The 23,792-nt window shown below is 52.6% G+C and overlaps 6 protein-coding genes across 6 annotated transcripts; 3 read left to right on the top strand and 3 right to left on the bottom strand.

Moving 5' to 3' along the window:
• Positions 1-1,694: 1,694 nt before the first annotated feature.
• EDD37DRAFT_653478 (uncharacterized protein) lies at positions 1,695-3,755 on the bottom strand (the record flags this gene model as incomplete). Its single annotated transcript, XM_062818576.1, has 2 exons — positions 1,695-3,213; positions 3,274-3,755. The coding sequence occupies 2 exons, from the start codon at positions 3,753-3,755 to the stop codon at positions 1,695-1,697; spliced, it is 2,001 nt and encodes a 666-aa protein (XP_062667070.1).
• A 3,388-nt stretch (positions 3,756-7,143) lies between these two features.
• EDD37DRAFT_659547 (uncharacterized protein) lies at positions 7,144-8,508 on the top strand (the record flags this gene model as incomplete). Its single annotated transcript, XM_062819044.1, has 1 exon — positions 7,144-8,508. The coding sequence occupies one exon, from the start codon at positions 7,144-7,146 to the stop codon at positions 8,506-8,508; it is 1,365 nt and encodes a 454-aa protein (XP_062667069.1).
• A 39-nt stretch (positions 8,509-8,547) lies between these two features.
• EDD37DRAFT_697461 (uncharacterized protein) lies at positions 8,548-10,677 on the bottom strand. Its single transcript, XM_062820158.1, has one exon. It carries the CDS (start codon positions 10,263-10,265, stop codon positions 8,811-8,813), a length of 1,455 nt encoding a protein of 484 aa, XP_062667068.1. The 5' UTR covers positions 10,266-10,677; the 3' UTR covers positions 8,548-8,810.
• A 910-nt stretch (positions 10,678-11,587) lies between these two features.
• On the bottom strand, positions 11,588-13,728 carry EDD37DRAFT_639955 (glycosyl transferase). Its single transcript, XM_062817205.1, has one exon. It carries the CDS (start codon positions 13,438-13,440, stop codon positions 12,076-12,078), a length of 1,365 nt encoding a protein of 454 aa, XP_062667067.1. The 5' UTR covers positions 13,441-13,728; the 3' UTR covers positions 11,588-12,075.
• Positions 13,729-14,705: 977 nt separating this feature from the next.
• Positions 14,706-16,232, top strand: EDD37DRAFT_673906 (acyltransferase 3; the record flags this gene model as incomplete). Its single annotated transcript, XM_062819491.1, has 2 exons — positions 14,706-14,835; positions 14,863-16,232. 2 exons carry the CDS (start codon positions 14,706-14,708, stop codon positions 16,230-16,232), a joined length of 1,500 nt encoding a protein of 499 aa, XP_062667066.1.
• Positions 16,233-22,059: 5,827 nt separating this feature from the next.
• On the top strand, positions 22,060-23,300 carry EDD37DRAFT_653472 (uncharacterized protein; the record flags this gene model as incomplete). The annotated part of the gene is made up of 2 exons (XM_062818575.1): positions 22,060-23,157; positions 23,214-23,300. 2 exons carry the CDS (start codon positions 22,060-22,062, stop codon positions 23,298-23,300), a joined length of 1,185 nt encoding a protein of 394 aa, XP_062667065.1.
• Positions 23,301-23,792: the final 492 nt, after the last annotated feature.

Raw genomic sequence — 23,792 nt, 5'->3', positions numbered from 1 at the left:
ACGGGAAGTTGCGGCATATTCAGCATCTGTGTCCTTTGGGCTCCGCTGTTTGCACATGCCTTATCAGCACTCATGCCCGATGCGTTCCGTCAGGTGCCATCCGCCAGACACACTGAGACATGCAGGCTCTACTGGGGTCTTTGCAGTCGCTAACCGTGAAGAGCGTCCTTCTTCAGATCAACCATGATAGAGCAAGCCTCGATGTGACTGCATGTCTCAACGGTAACAGCAGTAACGTGATGCAAGCTCGGACTACGAAATGTGACAAGGTACGACCGACAACATCCACTCGCACATCTTGACATCGTTCCCGACTAAAGAAGCGCCTGGAATCCCAATATCCACGTGTCAGCATGTCAAAGCTTTCGCATTTTTTTCTGACTTGCGGCAGAACACGCGACCTCTGCACGACCGGGGAGGGGTGGATTAAGGTGCGCTGAGTGGGGTCCCCGGTCTACGTCCGGCAGTTACCACGGACCGGTGACGTTAGCACCGGCAGCACTCGAGCACATTTCGGCGAGTTCAGCAGCTGCACAGTTATCTAAGTGCAGAACAGCCCAAAGAGTGGCGGCTCGGCTTGCCAGTTGATGGTGTACACACCATGTTATGTTGTGGTATTCCGCCATTTGCTACCTACTATGGCTTAGGGTGTCCTTCTCGACTTCAGGTCGTGCTAGACCAAAAGACTCCCGTCTTCGAAGCGCAGCTTCAGCTCTGGATTTTGGGTCATGGCTTCGTTGACTTTGTTGGGAAAGTCGAGACCAACAAACAGAAGCTGTCAAAAATGTCCAGGCCATCACCCACAGCGCTGCTCCATCACCCGCAGCTGCACCGTTCTCCAGACCAGCTCTCGTCGATCATCGCCTCCTCTTCATGGGGATCGGTTGCAGGTGCTTCTTCTCATCAGAGAAGCGGGCTCTCGAAGACGGAGTTTTACGTTGATGCATGCCTACTACTACTGAGAGGCACGTGACGACCGGACCTAAGGTGACATCGTCTCCTTGGACCTCACACGGCATCTACTACTTCTGAAGCTGATGACATCAGGGTCGTCGACATTATGCTGTCGTGACTTCTGCGAAGACTGGTGGTATATGTGCCTCGGCGGGTACTTGTATCATTATTGTACGTGCCAGCCCCAACGCCGTCCCCCGCGATATGGTACAGTACCTGTCCTTCGTCGCGAATCGTGTATTCCGTCTCATCATGAAGCGTATGACCTGAACCATCAAAGGCCTCACTATCGTGTATTTGCGTGTGGTGGCTTTGAACGCGAACCTAACGCGGGATATGCAATCTCTGATGCCGGACCCTGATGATTTCCATATGATCCCGTGCGTAGAACAAAGGAGGCAGTCTTCCCAACTTGGGAGAGCCCCCTGAAAGAGACATTTCTGTCTTTTAAGCGATATTGAAGCTTATCGCTGGTCTCCGGACTGTTAAATGGTGTCCTGTGGACCTCCACGGGACCGTAGAACTGAAAGGCGTAAGCTTCGAAGCCTGCCCGGACAATTACCAACTAGTCTCTGTACCATTGAAGTTCGAATCTCCGAGTAGAGTTCGTGAGTCTCAGAGCTCCGGATTTCGTTTCAAAAGAGATTCTCCATGATTGGATGAAAGTCTCTTCTCAAGCGTAAGGGGGATGGTCCCATCCCAGGAAACCCGGGGATCAGGGGCAGTTTTTCTGGGGTTTCTCATATCGACCAAGTCGGATCGAAGTGAAAGTACTCGGAGCCGTTATAGTTGGGAAAGACTTCGCCGCCGTCGCCGGACGTTATAGCTAAACCTAACTGTGGGCCTGTGGACTGGGGCCGTTGAATCGGCGAGCTTCGCAACGGCCACACCCCATCCATGGCGTTTACAGATTCAATCAGAGCTCGTGAACCCATAGAGTGGGGGGTTGGGGTAGTAGCAGGAGCCCAGGTCTGCTGGTCAAGCTTATGTTCTTGAGGAAGCATGTTCCAGGTTGTGGCCCGTGACGGTGACGGCCTCGAGGACGTCTGCAACTTCGCCAGGATGCTTTCGCCATAAACTCGCGCGCTATGCTTGTTATCGATGCCGAGATCGACCATGAGCTCCGCGACTCCACGGACGCTATCTAGCTCATGCGGCTTGACGCACTCCATCCCGGGGAAGAAACTCTTGGCCCGGATCACCCATTCACAGGCAAAGGCGACCATGGCGAAGGTCGACTCGGGGGCGAACCGGATAGACGATTTGGCCAAGGGGGTCAAGTCCAGAAATAGGTTGCAGAGGGTCGATGCTCGCTCGACCGACTGGATGATCAGGTCGACAACAGATAACGGGACGGTTTCGCCCGGTGCCGAAGACTGGGATAGCTTGGTGACGTGCGTACTAAAACAGAACCTGGTAAACCGGTGGTGGAAGTCAATCGAGCTGCTCCTGCCCGGGTCCACGGCGAAATCCGTGCTTGGATGCTGGTCTGGACGATGCCACCTCCGGTGCCAGACATTTAAAGCGTCGTCAAGACCCTTGAGCACAGACAGCGTCGATGTCAAGTCAGTCTCGTTGGAGATCGGACACCACCACTCCCCCGCATTTCGCTCGTTGACACCCTTTTGAATCCACAAGAGACTCAGATCGACTTCGGCGAGTATCTGCAGGGTGCTTTCGTCGTTGGCGTACTGCTGCAGATTCTGGTTTGCCCATCTGATTGTCGCGTCCTCGCGGATCGTCGGAGGCGTGCGAGACAGTAGAGAGTGGAAATGTGCCGAGCTAAACATCCAGAGCCAATAGCAATACTTGCGGAAAGCATACGTCTGCCGGATGTCGCCGCCTTCTTTCGTCAGGCGAACAACTTCCTCGCCGGACCTGTGCAAGGACCAGCGGAGCGCAAGCATCTCCATCGACGCCCGGAGAGCGTCCTGACTGAGCTCGACCTCGTCATCGGTGCTGTTCATGCTTCGCTCAATGTCTTGCGGGGATGCCCAGCTGTACAGCACGGCAAACGCCTGCAGAAGCATCCAGCGCTCGTCGTCGCCTCGATCGGCATGCTCGTACCGGATCTTCAGCATGGAGAGGATTTCGGGAACAAGCATGGCGCGTATGGATCGACATCCTGGAACAAAGCGCGCAGCGACGTAGGCCATACTATACGCCAGCGGTCTTTTGTTCGTCTTCACCATCCCCGCAAAATCACCCACGTCTGACTCCGCGAGGATTGGGATGTAGACGAGGAGGTTCATGATGAAGCTAGAAGGCTCACAGTCAGCACTCACGCCGAACATCAGAAGAGCGGGCAAAGAAACTCACAAGCGACACAGATGCGAGAGCTCCTCGTCACTCGGCGAACTACGTGGTCTTTGACTTCCTAACGAGCGAGGGTGATGCAGTGGTGTCGCCGGAACACTGACACTCGAAATATTGACTTCGGTAATTGGAGGTGGTATGTAATGAATGTTTGTGTTAACGTCTAACGAAACGAGGGATGGGTAGCTGTAGCTGGTGGGCAAGTGTGCTGACATGGGATGCCGCTGTATGTCGTTCCAGTGTTGTTGCTTGGCCGTGTTCATGTCCAGCATATGCACTTCCATTCGGCCGTTCGGTTGCGACGGTACGCACGGCATTTTGGTGAAATCGTGGTGTTGGTCCCAATGAGGAGTGGACATGGCGTCGTGCCTCGTGTCCACGACCGGTGTCAAGGGAAACACCAGCTGTCTCGGTTTCTGATGACTCGCCAAAGCGACCATGTCTTCGGTTGAGCTGTAGGGTGTGATGATCTGATGGTGAGCCATGACCGGCGGAATCACGCATTTTCGTCCAACTTTCGAGCATCGTGCACATGGCGGGTTCTGTGCACCTACACATTTCATCTGGCGGGAGGCGTTCGTCAGACTTCAGGTAGCGAAGAGCCGCAAAGTCACTCACCTTTAGTCGCCGACATGCCACGCATGCTGTCTTCGCCAATGTGCCAACACGACTGTGCGTGGGCTTGCCCGAGGCCGTCGTCCCCGTCATCTTGCGTAACGAGTTTCCTAGTGAATGAAAGGTTTCCCTGCTGAACGAAAGTCCTGCAACGTCAAGTGTCGACACTGAACAATTTCTACGCGGTGCGGAGGTGGAAGAAGCAGTCGCGTGAAAAGAACAAGGTGGAGTCGGTTATCCTTAACGGCAAGCTCTCTGATGACCAGGTCTCAAATGCTGCATGGACATCTCTCGGAATCTGGCGTCAACTTGGGTTAGCGATTGGATAGAAGGCAGAAGGCGTAAGCTGCTTCCATTCTGTTGATCCGACAGAGTCGGCAAAGTCCTTAGTCCACACTGCGAATAAGGTTTGAGGTAAAATGCTCGTGCCAGGTCTTTGCCAGCTGCTAAGTACCGTGTACCTGGAAGTGGATGGAGGCTTCCAGGCCCACAACCCGTTCCAACCACGATCGACGCATCCATGATGCATGCGAGGAGCTGATCAAGCCATTCTGCTCTAGCATCTTTCTGGGGCTTGCTGAAGTCAGGGGAGGTGATTCGTAGTCCTGTGCCCATTTCCGTAAGGAACTGATCAGGGGTAGCCCGATTTGGAAGCGAGGGATGATAATGTTCAGGTGCAAAAGCCGTGCTGTGTGGAAATTATCGTACTCTCGCCAGCACCCCTGCCTACCAAAGGGAACCCACACTGTGATAACATCGATAAGATAATGAGACGCCGCACGATAAAGGGGAAATTTTTACTACCACAGTAATGCTACACCAGATCGTCGCTAGTTCTCGGCTTCTTTTCCATGGTGCCACATGGCATCGGAGATCTGACCCTTCGAAAGAAGAAAAAAACCCTTCTGATGGTCTGTGCCAGCGCACTGACCTACACGCACAGATGGGGATTATCGTCATGGAAGCCAGGAACCGTCCTCATGGAAGATGAAAACCATTGTCTCGGAGTTCTGACAGCGACCCTCGTGGTGTCAGCGCACGGACATGACGTCGGATCCAATAATTTTTCAGTCGGCGGCTTCAAGCACGGACCTTCAAAGTGCCATTCTGGTGCTGCGTCAAGGGCCTTGGAACCAATGGCCGTCTGTTGGGACCCTGGAGCTGTGGTTCCAGTTGATGGAGCGCAGATAAGATGAAGGGGAAAAGGGATCCCAGTATGGCGCTGGTCGAAGCCCCTCCAGAACCTAAGCCTTCTCAAAGGTTCCCAGGCGGTTGAAATAAGCTTGTACTTTAAATGCGAGATATGGGCCGTGATAGGCCATCCGCTGATCCGCTTTGGGCCTCGGAGCTGCCTAACTTGGACCTTAGTAGACTAGCTGTAGCCTGAATGAGTCAAGTCTGCAGGGATAACCTTCACGTATGTCTCAGTCTAGCGCGACCATCTTTCCCGGAATGCCAATACAACGGCTGGCTTGTCCCAAAACTGCTCTAGTATACAGGGTCGGCCGTTTTAGTCAAAGCAGATCCATTGTTGACCGTTAAGTTTAGTTTTCAGTCAGCCACGGCACCACGGAGCAGAACAGAAGAGGGAGAAGACGCTGAAGATGCTCTTGGCACAGGGTCTTCGCTCAACGCCGCAGTGACCGCACGGCTCCGCAGCACCTGGCGGGTTGGCTCCCAGCTTCGAGACCACCTCGCTTAACGTCCAGTGCGCTGAGGTTGACAGCTGCTGTTAAAGTCTAAGCAAGAGCGGCAGGACATCTATGCATTGTCGACAGCGATGGTGGTGGAGGCGCTGATAGAATGATGCTGATAACGACGTGCTATGGAGAAACCAATGGAGAATCTCATGCAAGCAGTCTGTGACCACCAGTCAGGCGCTAAATCCTACTATGGTAGGCAGGAGATCCCCCAGGAGGTTCTTGATTATCGTCGATCCATCCATGCATGATGCAATTGGCTTTAATATGCCGATCACTGGATATCAAAGGTTGCAGGCGTCTTCTTCGTTGGGCTCCAAAACCTTCACCACTCCCGGATTGTCGACATCCCGGCATGAGACATTCCGCAGGACGATTTGCATCCGGGCGGCTACCCAGAATTGAGACATGGTTCACCTTTTGCATGACTTCTGCAAGCAGCGTCCAACACAGCGCGAGCCTCCATTGGCGATGTCTCTTATCAATGGTGTGAGGGGACTACATATGCGGTGCACAGCTGCATGCTGTCATAGTACATTGCTCTATTGGTCAGATCCGAATGCACAAATGGTTACACCCGACTTTTACCCCTTGTGATAGACATGCATATCACGTGACTTGGAAGAGATTGAGGCCCCTGAACACGGATGACTGTGGCCCGTCGTCTCCAAATCTCCTAACATGGGTTTGCATGCATCGGATCCCCGTCGCGCAAGATGGTCTGTTGAAGTTGGGCATGTGAAATTTCAATTTCATCCTGCTTGATAAGTCCTCTCCTGCATCTGAGGAAGATTGCACTTGCTGTACCTCAAAGATAGCACACGATACCAAGCCGCAGTGTCAGGTTCACCGCACTAACAAGGTTTTCCTGTTTGCCGCTCTTTACCCTCGCTTGACACCTCTGCTGCCCATCGCGGATACGGGACGATCGGAGTCAGAGTTCATGGCTTGTCCAGACCTCTTCTTTGAGGACCGCCTCCCGCAACTTATTGAGGACAATGAGGAGGTTAAGGTATTTGTTATCCGACCAATCATAGTGATGATCGGTGGCTTGACCTAGACGCTGTCATTTTGCGCCTTACGAGAGGTACGCCAGGCAAGTCCCGGCTCGTATCTGCAGTCACGCTCCGGATATGCATTGCCCCTGACATTAGTCCTTGAGGATCTCCATTAGCCTCACGTGGCTCACCTGAAGATCATGAGATTTTCCACCCCAAACTACTGCACCACCACACAATACTGCTGTGAGTGACGGCACCGTCGAAAGTACTGTTGCTGAACACGGAACGGTCGAGGCCGTCTTCAGTCATTGTGAAGCGGCATCAGATATTGCCTGAATTGGTGAAGCTTCAACCCTTCAGCATCGGTGAATTTGCAGCGCTCAATGTTTCGCCGTAGCAGTACCCGATTTTGCTTGCTGCGAAGGAAGGGATCATCATTTCAACTTAGGCTTTGCAATACAGTGGTTGCAGGGGATATGACATCTGCATAAGCCAAGGAAAACAATTTTTTTGGTCAAGTACGGGTTTCGACGGCCAATGCCCGACCCAGCACCAAGATGGCCATCCGGCACATTCGCCCAGCGAGACTCATTCTCACGGCGCTGCTGATCGTCATCACGTTGGTTGTCTTCTTCCACCACGATCGAATAGAAGAAGAATTGAGCAATATTGACCTCGACCTCCCTCTCGAGGCTCTCGGACTTGAGCACGAGGAGAGCCCAGTCCCTGTCATCGACGAGGACGACTCTCCCATTTTCAATGCTTCCTTGTACCGCAAGCTCTACTCACTTTCGACCCCGGATCGCCAGTACTTCCGCATAGACTGGGGGGACGGGCTCAGGGCATACAATCCCAACATCATCCCTCATCCTACTCAGCCTGATGCATACATTGTGGCCGGGCTTCAAGTCAAGATCCAAGAAGGCATCTTCGACAACTCCGAAATAGCATGTACCGCCAAGTTCATCGACGGCACTCTCAAATGTATAGACACCGCCACTCCGTTACCCATTGAGAGGACTGAAGGACACTGCCCGGGCGACCTGGTTTTCCACAATCTACGAGGCGGTCCCCGCGATGCTCGCATGTTCTACGGCCCTGATGCGGCCTATGTCATGTATGGCACATTAGCCGAGCGCAGCTGTCTCGGCCTGTTCCTGCAGGACCTCAGTGTCTTGAGAGACGACGTGTTTGACTCGAAAGGGGCGAGCTTTCAGGTCGGCACCGAACTACAACGGCCTCCACCGTACGGTATCATGCAGAAGAACTGGTTCTTGTTCTGGGACCCCGAAGGCAGGATGTACGCTCACCAAGACATCTACCCTTCGCGGACATTTGCTGCACTATCTCTGAGTGGCTCAGCTGGGCGCGACCTGTCGGGGAGCATGGCATACCACGATTCCGCCTGCATGGCGCGTCACATGCCGGCCCTCAAGGCGGACGAAACTATTCATCAAGCCACGAACTCGCTTTCGATCACATTGTGCAAGCGTGCCGATCGCTGGTGCAGCCCAAACGATGACAACACATTCCTGATGACCATTGTGCATCATCAAATGTTCCACGATTGGCACGCTCAGTACTATGGGCATGTTGTCCTGTTCAAGCGCAACGCGCCATTTGAGTTGCACGCCATCTCGCAGAAGGGGCTCTGGATCAACGGTAAAAAGCCACACAGCTGCGGCATGGAGTCCATGCTCGTGAGCGGCTGCGGGATCGAGAACCACGACGAGCTGTTCTACATGACTAGCATGAGTTGGGCGAACCAGAACCAGACGTACCATGGGTACATTGATGACCCGCTACTTCTTGCGATTGGAATCGAGGATGTGAGGTCCGGAGGTATAGACGTACTTGCGGGCGATTTGCTGCAAGATCTCGCATTTTGTGACACGCCGAAAAAGGTGAAGAGCCAGTCATAGACTTATACTGTTATTTAGACTGTACAATGTATAATTATACCCTTCATCGATACAGATAGATCATGTTATGTATACTTGTATTCTTCATTCCTCCATTGTGCGATAAAGCGTATGCTTGAAGATATATGCAAGCGCAATGGATATGCAAACATAAGAACACAAAGTGGTATCAGAATTCCAAAGGACCAAGTCCGCTGTGTCTCTATCTGCAGTCATTGATCCATTATCCTAGATCCCAATCCCGAATCCCTAGACTCCGGCAAATGCAATCGGACAGTCTTGTACAAACGCTTAAACTGATATCATGATTTAACTTCGGCCTTGGTGGTCCTGTCAAGAAGCTCGCCACACATGCCCAGATCCTGCAACAGATCACCGGCAATGACATCCATGACCCCGGGCCTCGAGTCTTCAATGCCAAAGGAAATGAACAATTCATCGTCAATGTACCCATGATACCGTTGACCGTGGGTCTTCCAACTCAAGCTTGTGATGTAGAACATCTCGGAGTGACGTGCGGGTTTCTCTTTATTCTCCCACGAAATCGCACCAGTCATCTCGCTGAGGACGTCACGGCCGTGAATCCAGAAGGGCTTTTTGGATATCGCGTGCAGAGCGAACGGAGCTTGTTGGTTGAAGAGCACGACGTATGGCTCGTACACGCCGTGCCAGTCGTAAAAGGATTTGAAGTGGAAGACGTGCATGATGAACGTATTCTCGGGGCCGGGCTTGCAGCCTGGGTCGGCGCGCTTGCAGAGTGTGATGGACAGTGAGTTGGTGGCTTGGTGGATCGACTCGTGGTCCTTGTCGAACGCGGGCATGTACCTCGCCATACAAATCTCGTCGGTGCTTGCCGCAGCGGGAGCCAGATCGGGGCCGACACTGCCGTCCATCTCGACCTGGGCGAAGACACGTCTCGGGGAGATGTCGTGGTGCACATAGAGTTTGTGGTCATGGTCCCAGAACAGGAAGAAGTTCTTCTCCAGATCCTTGTGAGGCGGAGGGCGGTGCAGTTCGGCGGGTTCGCGGAATAGGTTGGCAATCGCCGACTCGACGACGTAGTCTTCCAGCACGACTCGAAGATCCTGGACCCAAACGCCTAGACATGTCGTCTCCGAATGCGAGCCGTACAAGATGTACGGTGCGTCGGGCCCATAGACGACGCGAGCATCGCGCGATCCCAGGGCGAAGTTGAAGTAAGCCATGTCGCCTTTGCAGTGAGGCTCATGGATTTTGAGGGGAATCGGGACCGGCTTTTCGGCACAAGTGAGGACGCCGTTCAGGAAACCGGCATCACAAATCAACTCGGTGATGACATCGTGGTGCGGCTCGTGGGTTTGCTCTTCTTGTGCGACAATGATCCAGAGGTCGTGCTTGGTGGGATGTGGGATGATGTTGGGGTTGTATGCTGGGATGCCGCCGAAATGGATTCTGATGAATTCTCCATTCAGACTTGAGGCTGAATATACTTCTCGATATAAAGATCGGTCCACGACGGCCCTGCCATCGTCGTCGACGTCGACTATTGGTGGTGGTGGAATTGGCAGGTGGATGATGTCTCTGCTGTCAGCTAGCAGTGACGCCTGTTCGCTTTCCCCAGAATCTGAGCTTTGACTCTGCTGCAACCAACGACTTAATCGAGGCAATGTTGTCTCCTCGCCGGATGTCCGTGAATGTCCATAACCGCTGAAGAAATAACCCAGGAAGAGCAGAGGCAACACAACAATGAGCAGCTTGGGGAATGCCCGAACCAACATGACTACTCTTGTGGTGCAGCAATATTGCCGCCAACACGTCCTCCACGGTGGTATAAAGTGGACAGAATTGTAGCGAGGAGTAACGACAACCACTTCGTCGTCTTGAAATGATGTGCCCAAGGCTGAAATGTACGACTGCAAAGGGACAATGTGCACCGGTCTGATGGAGCTTATCGGACAAAAAGATGAGTTTCTCGCTTGTCCAGGGCCTAAGATACGGGAAGGTTTGTCTTCACGTATAGGCTAGAGTCCAGATCCGAAGTCAAATTGCATCTGGGTCGATATCAGCTTTGATGAGGAACCGAGGTGAGTCCACACAATCTTGCTAGTGCCACCAAGCCTCATGCACAAGCACGCAATCAGAATTGGTTGTGCAACCGTGACCCCATAAAGCCCAGTACTTTGCCTTGCCGGAAACAGGAAACGGAAGAAAAAAAAGCAGCAGAATTCATGGCCCTACTGTTCTCCGTACGGAGCCCCATAAGCTGATGGGATAGCCTATAGCCAGATTATGCAGCAGGGAATTTCCATTATGCGCACGTCAGGAGGGTGAAGGGGGGCTAGCCCCTTAGGGGTACATGGCACTTTGATGGGGAGAGACGAATTGGCTGAAGATAAGCTGGACTCCCACATCCCAGCAGAAAAGCTGGACCATAGAAAACGGCCTCACCTGGCACCTGCAGATCCGGGAGATTGGGCTGCACATTTCCGAAATAATACCATGCGAGGCGATCCCAGAAAGTGGTTGTTCCTGCAGCAGGTGGGCCAGATATGGGTCTAGCGTCGCTGCAAGCCCGGTGCCTTGATCCCTGCTCGAGAAAATTCTACCGGGGATCTACGTATGGCCAGGGTCCCCCGTCTCTGGCGTCCGTCGGTTACTGACCTCGAGACTCAAAGTGGAATGACTCCTGATTGAAGCGAGGCGCTTGTTACACCGGCCTGTGGTCCAATATTTTGTCGGACGCGCCGTGATATAATTGCTGATTCCAGCGCCTCAGCGTCGTTCTGGCGCTGTTGAGGCTTGGCTGGTATGAACATTTGGTCCCAACGCCGACTGTGATCCATTTGTTGTCGCTGTGATCAGACCACGAGGGGAGAAGGATTTCCACTGCACCGGAAGCTTTTTTGACATGTGTTGGATGACACGCATATCCTCATGACTGTTCATGACTATTTCTCCGCAATACTGGTCCCAGTCTTCCTGCGTTGTGCTGGATGTCATCGGAAAAAGATGTGGTGACGTTAGTAAACAGGTAGATGACGATTGAGATGGAGCTGGATAGTTATTGCGTCCATGCACAATTGCAAGGCTTTCTGGTTATGACACTTTATCAATTCGTACAGCTCTAACAAGGTCTCTTGCAACTTGAAAGTCGCATACCACAGTCCGTATAAACTCCCAGCAGCCATGTTTAGCATGCATTGAGACATGTCGCTGTACCAAAGGACCATAAGTCCAAGCGACAACCCATTACCAGCCCAAGACATGTTCCTTCCAACGCCATCGTCAGCCATTCGATCTCGAATGTGTCTACAATTTCATGATAATCGTGTTTCCCACAAGCCTTGTCTTCCATAATGTTAGGCCCGGTTGCACTCTGGCGCGAAGGGTCTGGGTCCGGCGTATCTTGAACCTCTGCAAGATTCGGTCGTATACCAAGTGCATAATGGCAACACTGAAGAACGATCGATGCCGGTATATGCGGCTGAGTTTCTGGAAGCATCGCAGGGATCTCCGCTCTCGACGTTTTGCATGCTGGAATAAGAGCTCGGGCACACAATTGGCGAATGCCGTCACTTCGGCTCGCTTCTACTGCTTGACGTCCTTCTTCGGATCTTTTGCTTTGGCATCTTTGTCTGCTTCCTTCGCTTTGGAGTCCCTTCCAGAGCCCTTGCCTCCAACATCAACAGCAGGAAGTGACAAGTCGTCTGCCGGTGCTGCTCCAGGAGGAAGTGCCACCTCTCCTACCGCGCCGTCTGCCGCTGCCGCAGGCGCCGGAGGCATACCAGCCACAGGAGCCATTCCTCCGATAGGCCCTTGGTCGTCCATCACGAGAGGACGTTTCGCATCTTCAAGCTCCTTCATGTGGACAAGCTTGAGTTGTTCTTGTTCAGGGAGGGAGTTGAAGAAGGCAGTATTGGAATCCCATAGCTTCACGCATTCAGGGTTCCAGTTGCATCTTTCCACCTCGCCGTAGATCGGGTGCTTGAATCTGGGGTGGTTGGTGGGCCAAGACGAGGCGTGGAAGTGATGTTTGATGAGTGCGCTCTTTCCGTCATGATTGCCAGACGCTGAGTGTCCAGTTCCGGCAGCGAAGGACTCGGAAGGAAGCACCAGGACGCCGCTAACGACCTTCGAATCGGACAAGTCATGGAACTCTTCCCACGTCACATCCCTACCCGTCTGCGCAGACATTTCTGCAAGCACAGCCTTGGTGAATGCAGAAGGCCCGGTGCCAATAAGCACTTCGTCGAAGTCAAGCTCGATCTGCGAAATGGGCTTGTCCTGCTTCTTCGCGACCGAGTTAAGCCACGCGATGATATTCTCAACCAATCTCATCATGACCGGCAGCCTAGCCTTGCCCATAAAGGTCCATTGACAGAATGATTGAGACTTCTGGCCAAGCACGGGGTGGTCCTTGAAATCTGGCATATCGGTTTCGATACCAATCACCATGTCAATGTCCTTGACGTCGTATCTGTTGGGAATGAAGCCATCCACCGGCTTCAGACATTCGACGTCGATATCGGCATACACGCCTCCTTCGACGTACATGACAAGGTATCGTAGGAGATCGGCCCGAATGATTTTCGCGTTCAGTGTTTCATAGACATGTACGATATCAGGTCTGTTGATGCCGTTGGGACCGTAATGATGCTTGACGTAGCTGAGGGCGTTGTCGTCGGTCAGGAGCTCGTATCTGTACTTCGGGTTTTTGACTGTCCATGTCCGCACTCGAGCCGCGTCTTTGGGATCGAGGCCTGCGGCATCGATCTTCCAGGTCTGCCAAATCTTCTCTGGGAACGTTCCTCCTATCGCCCGGTATGAACTGCTCCCGAACAGACCGTGAAGAAACAAGAAGAGCAAGCCAGTAATGACCACAGGGAGAAACCCTCGGAATGCCCTGACCATGGCGCCCCCAACGGGTCGATTTGAGGCTCCCAAGGCCACCATGACGAAGACACAATTGCGCAGGAAGAGAACTGAACGCAAGTGAGACTTCGTCTCCAATTTTGAGGTAGCAAAGGTCAAGGGTAATGAGACTCCTCAAAAATTTGTTGCAATCGATAAGAGCCGCCACGATGGGGCTAGGGAGATTAGCGCGTAGAGGTTATTGCAGTGGAAAGCAACGGACAGCACTGAGCAAAGGGATGCTGGTGAGTGGGCTTTCCCACGAGAACCGGTCCAGCCAGGCCTGCTCCGGGACGAGGACAGGAACGATGGTACCGGCTGATAAGTGGACGCACCTCACAAGGCGAAGTGGACTTCTGGGCGCTACAACGAATCTCTAATGGAAATTTCAGGTGGCCGCGAAGGGGAAGTCCTGAGATCGTGATTTCCCCTTCTGATGATCTGATCAAAAATAAGACCTTTTGTTATCTGACCAGTAAAGGGTGGCGTTGACAAGATTGGAAACTAAAAGAGCCACAACCGAGCTGGGCTGCATGATCGATTGTTCTCCCTTGCTCAGCATGTGAATCATGTTACACCACAGCCAGCCTTTGTTGGAACGGCCTCAGGAGTCAGGAGAGGGCATGGAGAGGGATATCCTGATACAGCGACTCCTTATTCGGTACCAACGAATGACAGTACCAGGATGAACCCAAGGACAGTCCCCGGCCGGGAAATGCTATTTCCGCAGTGATTCTCGTCTCCGGACCTGCAGTAGCGTAGGACGTTATTTGACGTTAGCCGGGGTGGTGGTGCGGGTCTAATGGAGCTCTTCATATCGCCTGCACGTGGAAAGGCCAGTGCGGATGGCTTATCGAGAACCGAAGCACGGAGCTACGATCACAATGGTGGCGCCGCCCCCACCCCTTGCACCTTCAATAATTTTGGTCTTTGACGGTCTGTCTCAGGCAAAGTGGTCCGGTTCAAGAGCCAACTTTGCATAATGTACAGCATGCAGGAGACCTTTTGAGCCGGAATTTACACCTTGCGGTCCGGACTCGGCAAAGACGCCTTCGCTGACTCTGTTCGGCTTAGTCACTAACTTACTCTGGTACAACAGCAAATCATCCAACACACATCAACCAGGGTGTTGATAGCAGCGATAACAACATTTCTTTCTTCGTTACCCGTCATCCTACAACAAGAAACCTAATTCAGGCCTGAACTCGAAGACACCGACCACATCGAGGACGGTGTGAGGACGGCGCTCATATCTAGATTGCTGGCTTCTTCCCCCAGTCACTCTGCTATTGCCGCCTGACTTCAACATGGACCGATCGGGCAGCGACGCGGTGCTGGAGAAAGGCCTTCTTGGTCACTCCAAACCAGCATCGGAATTGAAAAAGAAATGGATGGCATCGACAAGCAGTATGCTACGACCATCTTTGTCATCGATCGGTCGTGCCATCTCTAGCAACAACACAGGCAAGAAATTGCACCGTACTGCCTACCTTGACGGCCTCAGAGGCTTCGCAGCCTTCATGGTCTACTGCCTGCATCACCAGGTCTGGGGCCACGCAGGCATTGGAGGAGAATTCATCCTCGAAAACGCCTATGGTTACAACAACCAATTCTACTTCGTCGCTCTACCTGGAGTTCGACTGTTCTTCTCGGGTGGCCATTTCGCTGTGGCCATCTTCTTCGTGATATCAGGCTACGTCCTGTCAGCGAAACCCCTTAGTTTGATCCACGCAAACGACACAAAGCCGCTCGCCGACAACCTGGGCTCGGCGCTGTTCCGTCGGTGGATGAGACTGTTCATTCCCGTCTTCTGCACCACCTTCGTGTGGATGGCCACCTGGCACATTTTCGGCATCTACTCGAGCAATCCTATCGCGCCGAAGCCAGAGAGGACGTTCAAGGACGAACTCTGGATGTGGTACTGTGCCGTCAAGAACTTCAGCTTCGTTTTTCAAGGGGAGCCTTGGCTCAGCTACAATGACCACACTTGGTCCATCCCCATGGAGTTTCGAGGTTCGATCGTGGTTTACACCACCCTGCTCGCATTTGCTCGGCTTGGCAGAAATTGTCGACTGTGGTGTGAGGTCGGGCTGGTCTTCTACTTCATTTATGTCGTGGACGGTTGGTTCTGCGGCCTCTTCATCATGGGCATGTTGATCTGCGATCTCGAACTCCTGGCTCTGAAAGACCAGCTCCCGAACATGTTTTACACCTTGAAACCGGTCAAGACTTACATCTTCTACATGCTGTTCTTTGCCGCCCTATGGCTGGGAGGTGTGCCCTCAATCACAAACGACCTTCCGCATCTGCGAGACTCACCGGGGTGGTACTACCTGTCCTTCCTCAAGCCGCAAGCCTTCTACGATTTCCGGTGGTTCTACCGGTTCTGGGCGGCGACCTTCATGGTGGCCTGCATGCCGCATTTGCCCTGGCTGCGGGCCATTTTCGAAACCCCGATCTGCCAGTATCTTGGCAAGGTCTCGTTTGGCTTCTATCTTGTCCACGGACCGGTTCTGTGGTCATTGGGAGACCGAGTCTACGCCGCGACAGGGCGTGTACGTGATGGGCACTCTATCGTGTGCCCGCAATGGGTCAACCGCTTCGCATTTCCTAGCTGGGGTCCCTTCGGTATGGAAGTGAACTATCTCTTTGCCCATCTGATTCTGCTCCCGGTCACTGTGTGGCTTGCCGATGTCGTCACCAAGTTGTTTGACGAGCCGAGTGTGAAGTTTGCCCAGTGGGCATACAGGAAGGTTTTGGAACCGAGCGATAAGCCGGACCAAAAGCCACGCTCGGACGTCTGGGGGAAGAATGAAGTGTGGCAGAAGTCTTAGATAGCCAGGACAAACTAGTTCTTAACATGTGCTGATGCAATTCAACCTTTCAGGGGAACGTTTTTGACATGGTTCTAAGCTCGTGGTACCAGCTTCGCGGGTATGAAGCTATGACCGTTACAAGGGAGCTCGGACGCTGGGGAGGCGCCACCAAGGAGCTTTGGCCAATATGGGGAAGTTCGACGTCATGTCTACTTGTCGAGGTGCATAATCAGTGGAATACTCTACCTTGACAGCCAGGGCAAGCCAGAAAGAGGCGCTCAACAAATGCTGCTGTCCTCGGTCAAGCTGAAAGACGACGTTCAAGAATTGCAGCGATGGTGGGATGAGCGCGAAGAAATAAACATTCTCGACGGTAAGCGAGGCAGCGCCATTTTTCCACCTGCCAGGCTTGAACCATGGCCGGTCCACAGAGGATGAAAGAAGTCAACCAGTCAGCCTCCGGCGTGTCAAGCAGAGCATACCACTCGTTCTTTGCTGCACCGTCGGACCGTAGCTTAGCAATGAGGAGTCCTCGACGAGAGATGGTAGATTCCTGGCCTTCCGACCTACCCACCTTTCCTGACCAAGGTACTCAGTCTGCCGGCGCCCAGAAAGCTTCTGGCGCGCTGACTTCAAAATGCCAGAACAATCACTTTGTGAAGGAAAGTGATTGTGAGTCAAGAGAGCGCTTGACCGAGCGAGGATCTGCGGACCTCCCGCATTCTCGCCAGTTGGCAGGTGTAAGGATCATCCCTCGTCATTCCCAAGCGAGCAAGCAGAAATGGAGTCCTTGTTTAGAGTAAATACAGCGTCGTAGTCTGTAGAAAAAATAATTATTCGGGAAGCTTTTCGACGGTCTGGTGAAGAGGGCCCTCCAAGAGGGGCAACTATCACAGTACCACTCTCGCCAGCTGGAACTTTTTGTTGATGGAGTGGGATTTTGTCCAATAAGGCCACAGGCGAGGCTCCGACCAAGGCTCCGGAGCCCCTGTCGAGGCCATCGGGCCCATGTGGAACCTTTCAAAATTGGCTGCCCTCTTCAGACTTCCAATCTCCAGCCCAAGCATGAAAAGGGGATTCAGCAAGACAGTAATTCACCTTGTTTGACCTTGGCGTCACTCATTATATCTGGACGAGCTCCGTGAAAACGTTAGTCCTGCCAGGGCTCCCTTGGGATTCGCTCAGACATTTTTAGCCCTACCGTTCATGCTGTGGACTAGATATCCGTGGCGTGCTCGTGGCGTCTAGGCTTACCCTTTTCTGTAGGTAACGAGCCCGCATGTGCCTGAATATCCTTCGAAACGATCGGAGGTTGCGTCCAATTCTAGCGCTCGGCGCGTGAGACATGCATGACAACATAATAGACAAGCCGTGTTGACTGCCTTTACCTGCTGGCTCGGAGGATCCGCTGTCATCTGGTTCGATTGCGATCTGCTCCCTTGCAAAGCTTGTGCGCCAGGAACCAAATTTCTCTTGCACCCATGGTTGTCGGAGGAGCCAGCTGGATCATGGATGAAGCCAAGTTCGGGCAAATCAGCTCCATCCTTCTCGGGGCGCGCCATGGTTTATCTCAACCGAAATGGAATGCTCCATCAAGCTGATTTCCCTCGCTCCCTCATATAGGTCCTACCTCCGGTCTGTCCTCCACGTCTCTTTTTTGTTTCTGGCGACCGAATGTCCATCACGCTCGTTACCATTACCATTCGTTCTTAGCTGCCATAATGAAGGGATACACCAGCAGCATTATTCTTCTTGGCCTGGCCGCCTTGACACAGGCCGGCCGTATTCCCCTATGCTCAGTGAGTACAACCTCTCCAAGGACAGGACAATGTCGCTGACCCATGTGAAGGCGGTCTGCTTGACCGATGCCATCTCCTCCACCGGCTGCAAGGCCAGTGATACATCATGTATCTGCACATCCTCCACATTCATGTCATCAGTGACTGCATGTGTTGAGAAGAGCTGCAACGGCGACGACTCCTATGGTATGTTGCCATACCTTGAGCCACTGTCACCTGCATACTGACCTGCCATAGACACACTCAAAGCTGCCACAGAACTCTGCTCCGCCGCTGGCGTACACACCCAGTTGAAGCGTGATGCCCAACCTGAAGCCGAGGCCCAATGGGGTGACTGGTCTAAGGAAGGTGTCAAGGAAGGCTTCGGCAAGGGCGGCAAAGAGTCCAAGTACGAGTCCAAGGGCGAGTCCAAACACGAGTCCAAGGGCAAGTCGTCCAAGGGCGAGTCCAAACACGAGTCCAAGGGCAAGTGGTCCAAGGGCGAGAAGTCCGAGGGCAAGTCCGAGGAGGGCAAAGGAGGCTTCTTCGGACGTTTCGGCGGCTGGGGCGGCAAATCCGGAGAGAAAGGTCACGGAGGTTCCAGCAAGGGAGAGGGCCACGGAAATGGCCACGGAAAGGGAGGCTTCAGAGGAGGCAACTGGCGTGGAGGGTCGTGGTGGTCAGGCAACTCTGGCAGCTCCGACAACTCTGGAAGCTCAGACAACTCTGGCAGCTCCGACAATTCAGGCAGCTCCGACAACTCTGGCAGCTCATCAGGCAGCTGGGGCGACTGGGGCAACTCTGGCAGCTCAGGCAGCTCTTCACCATCAACACCCGAAACCCCCTCATCACCATCATCACCTAGCGAAGGATCCCACGGATCTGGCGGCCACTCGTGGGGAAATGGAGGTCACTCCGGAAATGGAGGTCACTCCTCCGGAAACGGAGGCCACTCGTCTGGAGGTCACCCTTCAACACCCTCATCTCCCAAAGGAGGCTCAGAGCCTTCCAAGCCCTCAAGCCCTTCGGAGCCTTGGACACCATATAAACCGGAGCCTCCGTCGGCTACGGTGCTCCCTGTTTGGAACGACTGGTAATCGTCTCGTTTGGCGTAAAGTATAATCTGTCTCGAACAGCGATCCATGAAGGTTCGGAGTTGGGAAATGGGGGGACTCCATGATATTTTTGCTTCTTAGATACTCTAGCAGCATGTGCTGAGTTAAGTTTTTCAGCTCACCGCCCACGTTTGCGGTGCCATTGTAATGTTATTGACGACGATAAAACGGAGTCGTCCTCGACATGAAAGTTCTGAATGAAATGCAATCGACTTGGGAACTTGACCGTGTGCACCAGAGAACAATACCGATTGGGTGAATCTCGGTGCTACCTCAACGTGCTTACCTAGCATATTTGACTTTGAAGCAAGCTTCGCTATCAAGACCGGTGCTTATGGTACTCTTGCGAACGAAAGTTACCAAGCCTGGGCGTTATAACTGTGATTCATGCTTGACCTTTCGCGAGTTTTGACATCTTATTATGGTATGGGACCGTGCGCGATCCATGGCAGATGAAGTCTTTGACACTAAACGCTGTGGATAAGATAAAGATGATGGAAAAGATGGAGGACACATGGCAGGTGGGTAGGTGGAAAGATGGGAAGTGGGAAGGCAGGTTGGCAGACGTGGCAGATAAGCGAACACTGGCGGGTCCTTGCTTTCAGCTTACGAGGTCAATCACGTGGCGCTGCTCAACGCCATGTCAGAGTGTGATATCATCTTCTCGTATTCATTCTGGGGATCTCTTTATGGGCAGCAATCTTATTGGTACGACTCATCAACACCACTGCGAACAGGGTCAAAGACTGGAGAAAGGACAAGTACAGATGCGAGTTGCGTGAACAAATGTTCCCAGCTCGCCGAGAAGAGCGAAAGGCCATGCGGCACAGGCCTCCTGGGGAGCCCAGCCTCTTCAAGTCGCACCGGTGTCTGTGGCATGCCTGAAATCTGCCATCGCCAGGTCCACGCCTTGCTTGACCTCCTTGACAGTCGTTTCGAGTTGGTCATACTTGTCCGCGTCCAAGGCGCCCACAGCGCGTATTGGCTTGTGCAGGCGCAGATTGATAGCGTTCTGGTAGTAAGCCGGCAATAATGATATCTCCGTTCGCCATATGGGAAGTGAAAGTGCCCTCGTTAGGATATCGATGGCTTGGGCACGGGCCCTGATGAGAACAAGCCACTGTTCAGCTTCAGTTGTCACGAGCAACGATAGGGTGAACATAATGAAAGAGGCTTTCCGTCGCAGCTATGGTAGAATCCTCCAACGCCGTTATCTGATTGAGTATGTTATTATCCCCCCATCGGACCTGAAGAGCCATTTGACCTTTCCTGTCCAGATCGCAAATTGGATAAATAGATGAGATATGATGAAAAAAGGTCTTGCTCAGTGGCCGCCGGGCGACTTGTCTTCGAAAAGCTTACCTTCGGTAACTGTGCGTATCGCATGTCTGGCATGAACAATCAACAAATGTTCATAGAGAGGTCAACATCTCCCAAAGCCATGGTGATCATAGTGTACCAGGGTCACCGTCCTGGATTTGTAGGAAGTAGCTCTTCGCCAGGATGAAAGTAGATGGCATGCTGTCGCCTGCAACAACATCACCTTCATTAACTCGATCGTGAAGGACTTCCGTGCCGAGGATGCAAAGCATAAGTACTGTAGGCCGATCAACCCTAGCGGCCTTGGTGCCTATCATATGGCAACTTGTGTGGCGTCAAGCACGAGGTATACTGCTCATGTTGAATCGCTTCGATCTAGTATTGCCTGATGCTTTTGTTCAATGACAGTACGGGAGTGACAACACATGTGTGTATTGATCTGTCAGATTTGGTCAACCTCAAGTGCTTGCAGGAAACCCTTGGGTTGGCGCCCACTTCCCTTCAGTTCCCGGGGAAGCGGCAGCAGTGCGATTGACCCAAGGGCCAATACCATAGACCTGGAGTGTCATCGACGTATCCAACCATCTATGCAGTCGTTCTTTGCATTGTGACCAGCAGTACGAGGCAATGTTCATTGAAATGTTCTAGGGGCTTTTGTGCACCAATGACACAGGCGACATTAGGGCCTGAGTTGGTGCTCTGAGCCCATGAAGGGTTGTCCCGGAACGCTAGACCTATCGTAGTAAGAACATTTCAATGAACATTGCCTCGTAAGAGGGAGGGGCAAACGCAGGTCTCACCTTCATCTGCGGAAAGCATGGGGATGGTCTCCACACCGGCCCGGGTCAAGACATTGTAGGCAATGTAGGCATTGAAATAGAGGCAAGTGCATGCGTTAGCGGCTCGAAATTACAATGCTGCTTGGTCAATCTGGGCTTTCGGGCGACCTCGGCCTCCTTTCTGAGACTGGCGAGCCTTCGATTCACCCAAAGTAATTTTATCGTCTCCTGGTTTTGTACCCCCCCACCATGGGTGCCACAAACGTTGAACAGGACTTTGCTGAGCATTTCACAATACCATTTAACAGGAGGTTGTGAAGATAATGGTATGAGCTTGTAGCCCTTTCCAAGAGCTACCAGCGTATACTAATATTCTATATACTCGTGACAAAGGGACCAGTCAATGTATACTTCGCATAAAGAAAGATTTTGATGCGAGAGTGGACACAAAAGTTCCAGAGCCGCAGCCTTAAAATCAAGCACAACCGTGCACGACCAAGGAGGGTGGCTCGTATTCCGCAAGGGGAACGGGAGGATCAGTGCCAAATAGTCTCGTCTAGTAAAGACCCATGGCGACTATTACACCCTTAAGCGACCTTGGGCTGATCCTGAGATGCACCAGAAAGGGCCGAGAAATGAACTTTCCCATACATGTTTGCCCCCGAAAGACCCTTACCCCTTATTTGGACATACACTCACTTTCCGGCTTGGGGAATTGGAAATTTTTAATGTGAACCACATCCTACCATGCTGTTGTAGCACAAAGGTCACCTGTACTTCTCGCTCTACCCTTTCCTATCTGTTATTCTCTTCATTCTTGTATCTATTCTGTCGTTTCTGCACCTATTGGAGAATGGCGATTTCGGCGCGATTCAAGCGGCTCCTTTTCGCCGGCTTTGCCTTCGTTGTCGGTATTGTTTTGTTAAGAGAGGTGTTTTCGACGGGAGATTCGACGAATACCACAGTCTCCCACTACCTCAACAGTCAATTTGGACCCGCAACTTCGGTAGCCAAAGACCTCGACAACAAGGAAGGTCAACCCTTGGAGCATGAAGTGTCCCAACGCCCCGTCCCTGACATGGAAGACGACGATTATCCCGAAGACCCAGATTCTTTCGCGCCAACGGCGCCAGCTCCTACGTCGCGACCAATGACCAAAGCGATCATCGCCTCGACTCAATCCAAGAACAACAGGTCGGCCGATTGGGTGATGGATCTGTTACCAGACTGGACGCCCGCCATATATGTGACAGACAAACTCGAGGATGAACTTGACCAGAACGGGATCCGCAAGTTCGGGCTTCTCCACGATTCTGGTCGAGAAGCATCCGTGTACCTGACATACATCATAAACAACTACTACAACTTACCCGATATAATGGTTTTCATACATGGTGGTCGATATCAGACACACAACGATGACCCGATGTACGATACCTATCCAGAAATCGCCAATCTGAACCTGGATCACGTCGTGGAAGAAGGATACGCGACTTTACGGTGCAACTGGAAGATCTGCCCGGAAACGACTGTTGAGCCACTCCTTGGCCATCAAGATAGTACGTGGGAGAGTCACGGCCTGTGGGCGCAAGCATTTTCGGAGTTCTTCCCCAATCAAACTATTCCGTCAAAGGTGTCCAGTCCATGTTGTGCCCAATTCGCCGTCACGAGAGAGGCCGTCCATCAGTGGCCTGTTACGAAGTACGAACAGATACGAGAATTTATGTGGGCGAGGGGTGGGTGGGAGATGGTGACGAAGATGGGAATCGTTTTGGAATACATGTGGCACGTCATCTTCGGAAAGCCGGCCTACTGGTGTGCACCGGCAAAAGAATGCTATTGCAGGAAATGGGGCTTTTGCGATTTGGAATGCCCAACAGAAGGCTGGTGTAGGGGGAGGATCTGGTCCAAAAACGTACCTGGGATTTTCCCCAAGGTGGCGACGTTCCCGGTATGTCTTTTTTATGTCTCTCTCAAACCCGCGAGTTTACGCTAACATGCTTGTAGGAGGGATGGCCCGAGAAGGGACAAGATGGCATCGACTGGCCCTATGAAGGCTGGGAGAAAGACCCAGAGGTGGCCAAATTTCATTGATCTGAGTGTCATACTTTGATATCTGTTCACAATCGAGCAACAATTTAGTCGTGCTCTTCACATGGGCGTCAGCCCAGGTATTCCCCTCTCATTCCCAATCCGCCGAAGGAAGCACTGCGTGGTTGGCATCTCACGAGTGCCAATCTGCGATGAAGGTTGAGAGCGCCAGCTTGAAGTCTACCGCGTCTCCATGGACCAGAACATCCCGGGAGGCACCCGCAACCATATTACCGAGCTGAACTTGCGTCGAGTCTGAATTCGACGACGCAGGCTTGGCTTTCATCTTCAAGGATCTCTCGGTCTCGAGTTCACGAAGAATGTCTACGATGCACACGCTGTGTGTGCCGACCCTGCTCCACTACTCAACGCCCGTCGATGTGGAATACAACGTCACCCAGCTGTCCGACCTGCACATTTCGGAATCAAAGGGGCTCTTTGAAGAGCTTCAGAGCTTCAAAGCTATGCAATTCCACTATCCAGAATCGAAATGCT

Source organism: Exophiala viscosa, assembly GCF_022695815.1.
Source record: "Exophiala viscosa unplaced genomic scaffold EDD37scaffold_11, whole genome shotgun sequence".
NCBI classification, from domain to species: Eukaryota; Fungi; Ascomycota; class Eurotiomycetes; order Chaetothyriales; family Herpotrichiellaceae; genus Exophiala; species Exophiala viscosa.
Note: the sequence above shows the minus strand (reverse complement) of the source record. Positions and strands in the feature narration are given on the sequence as shown.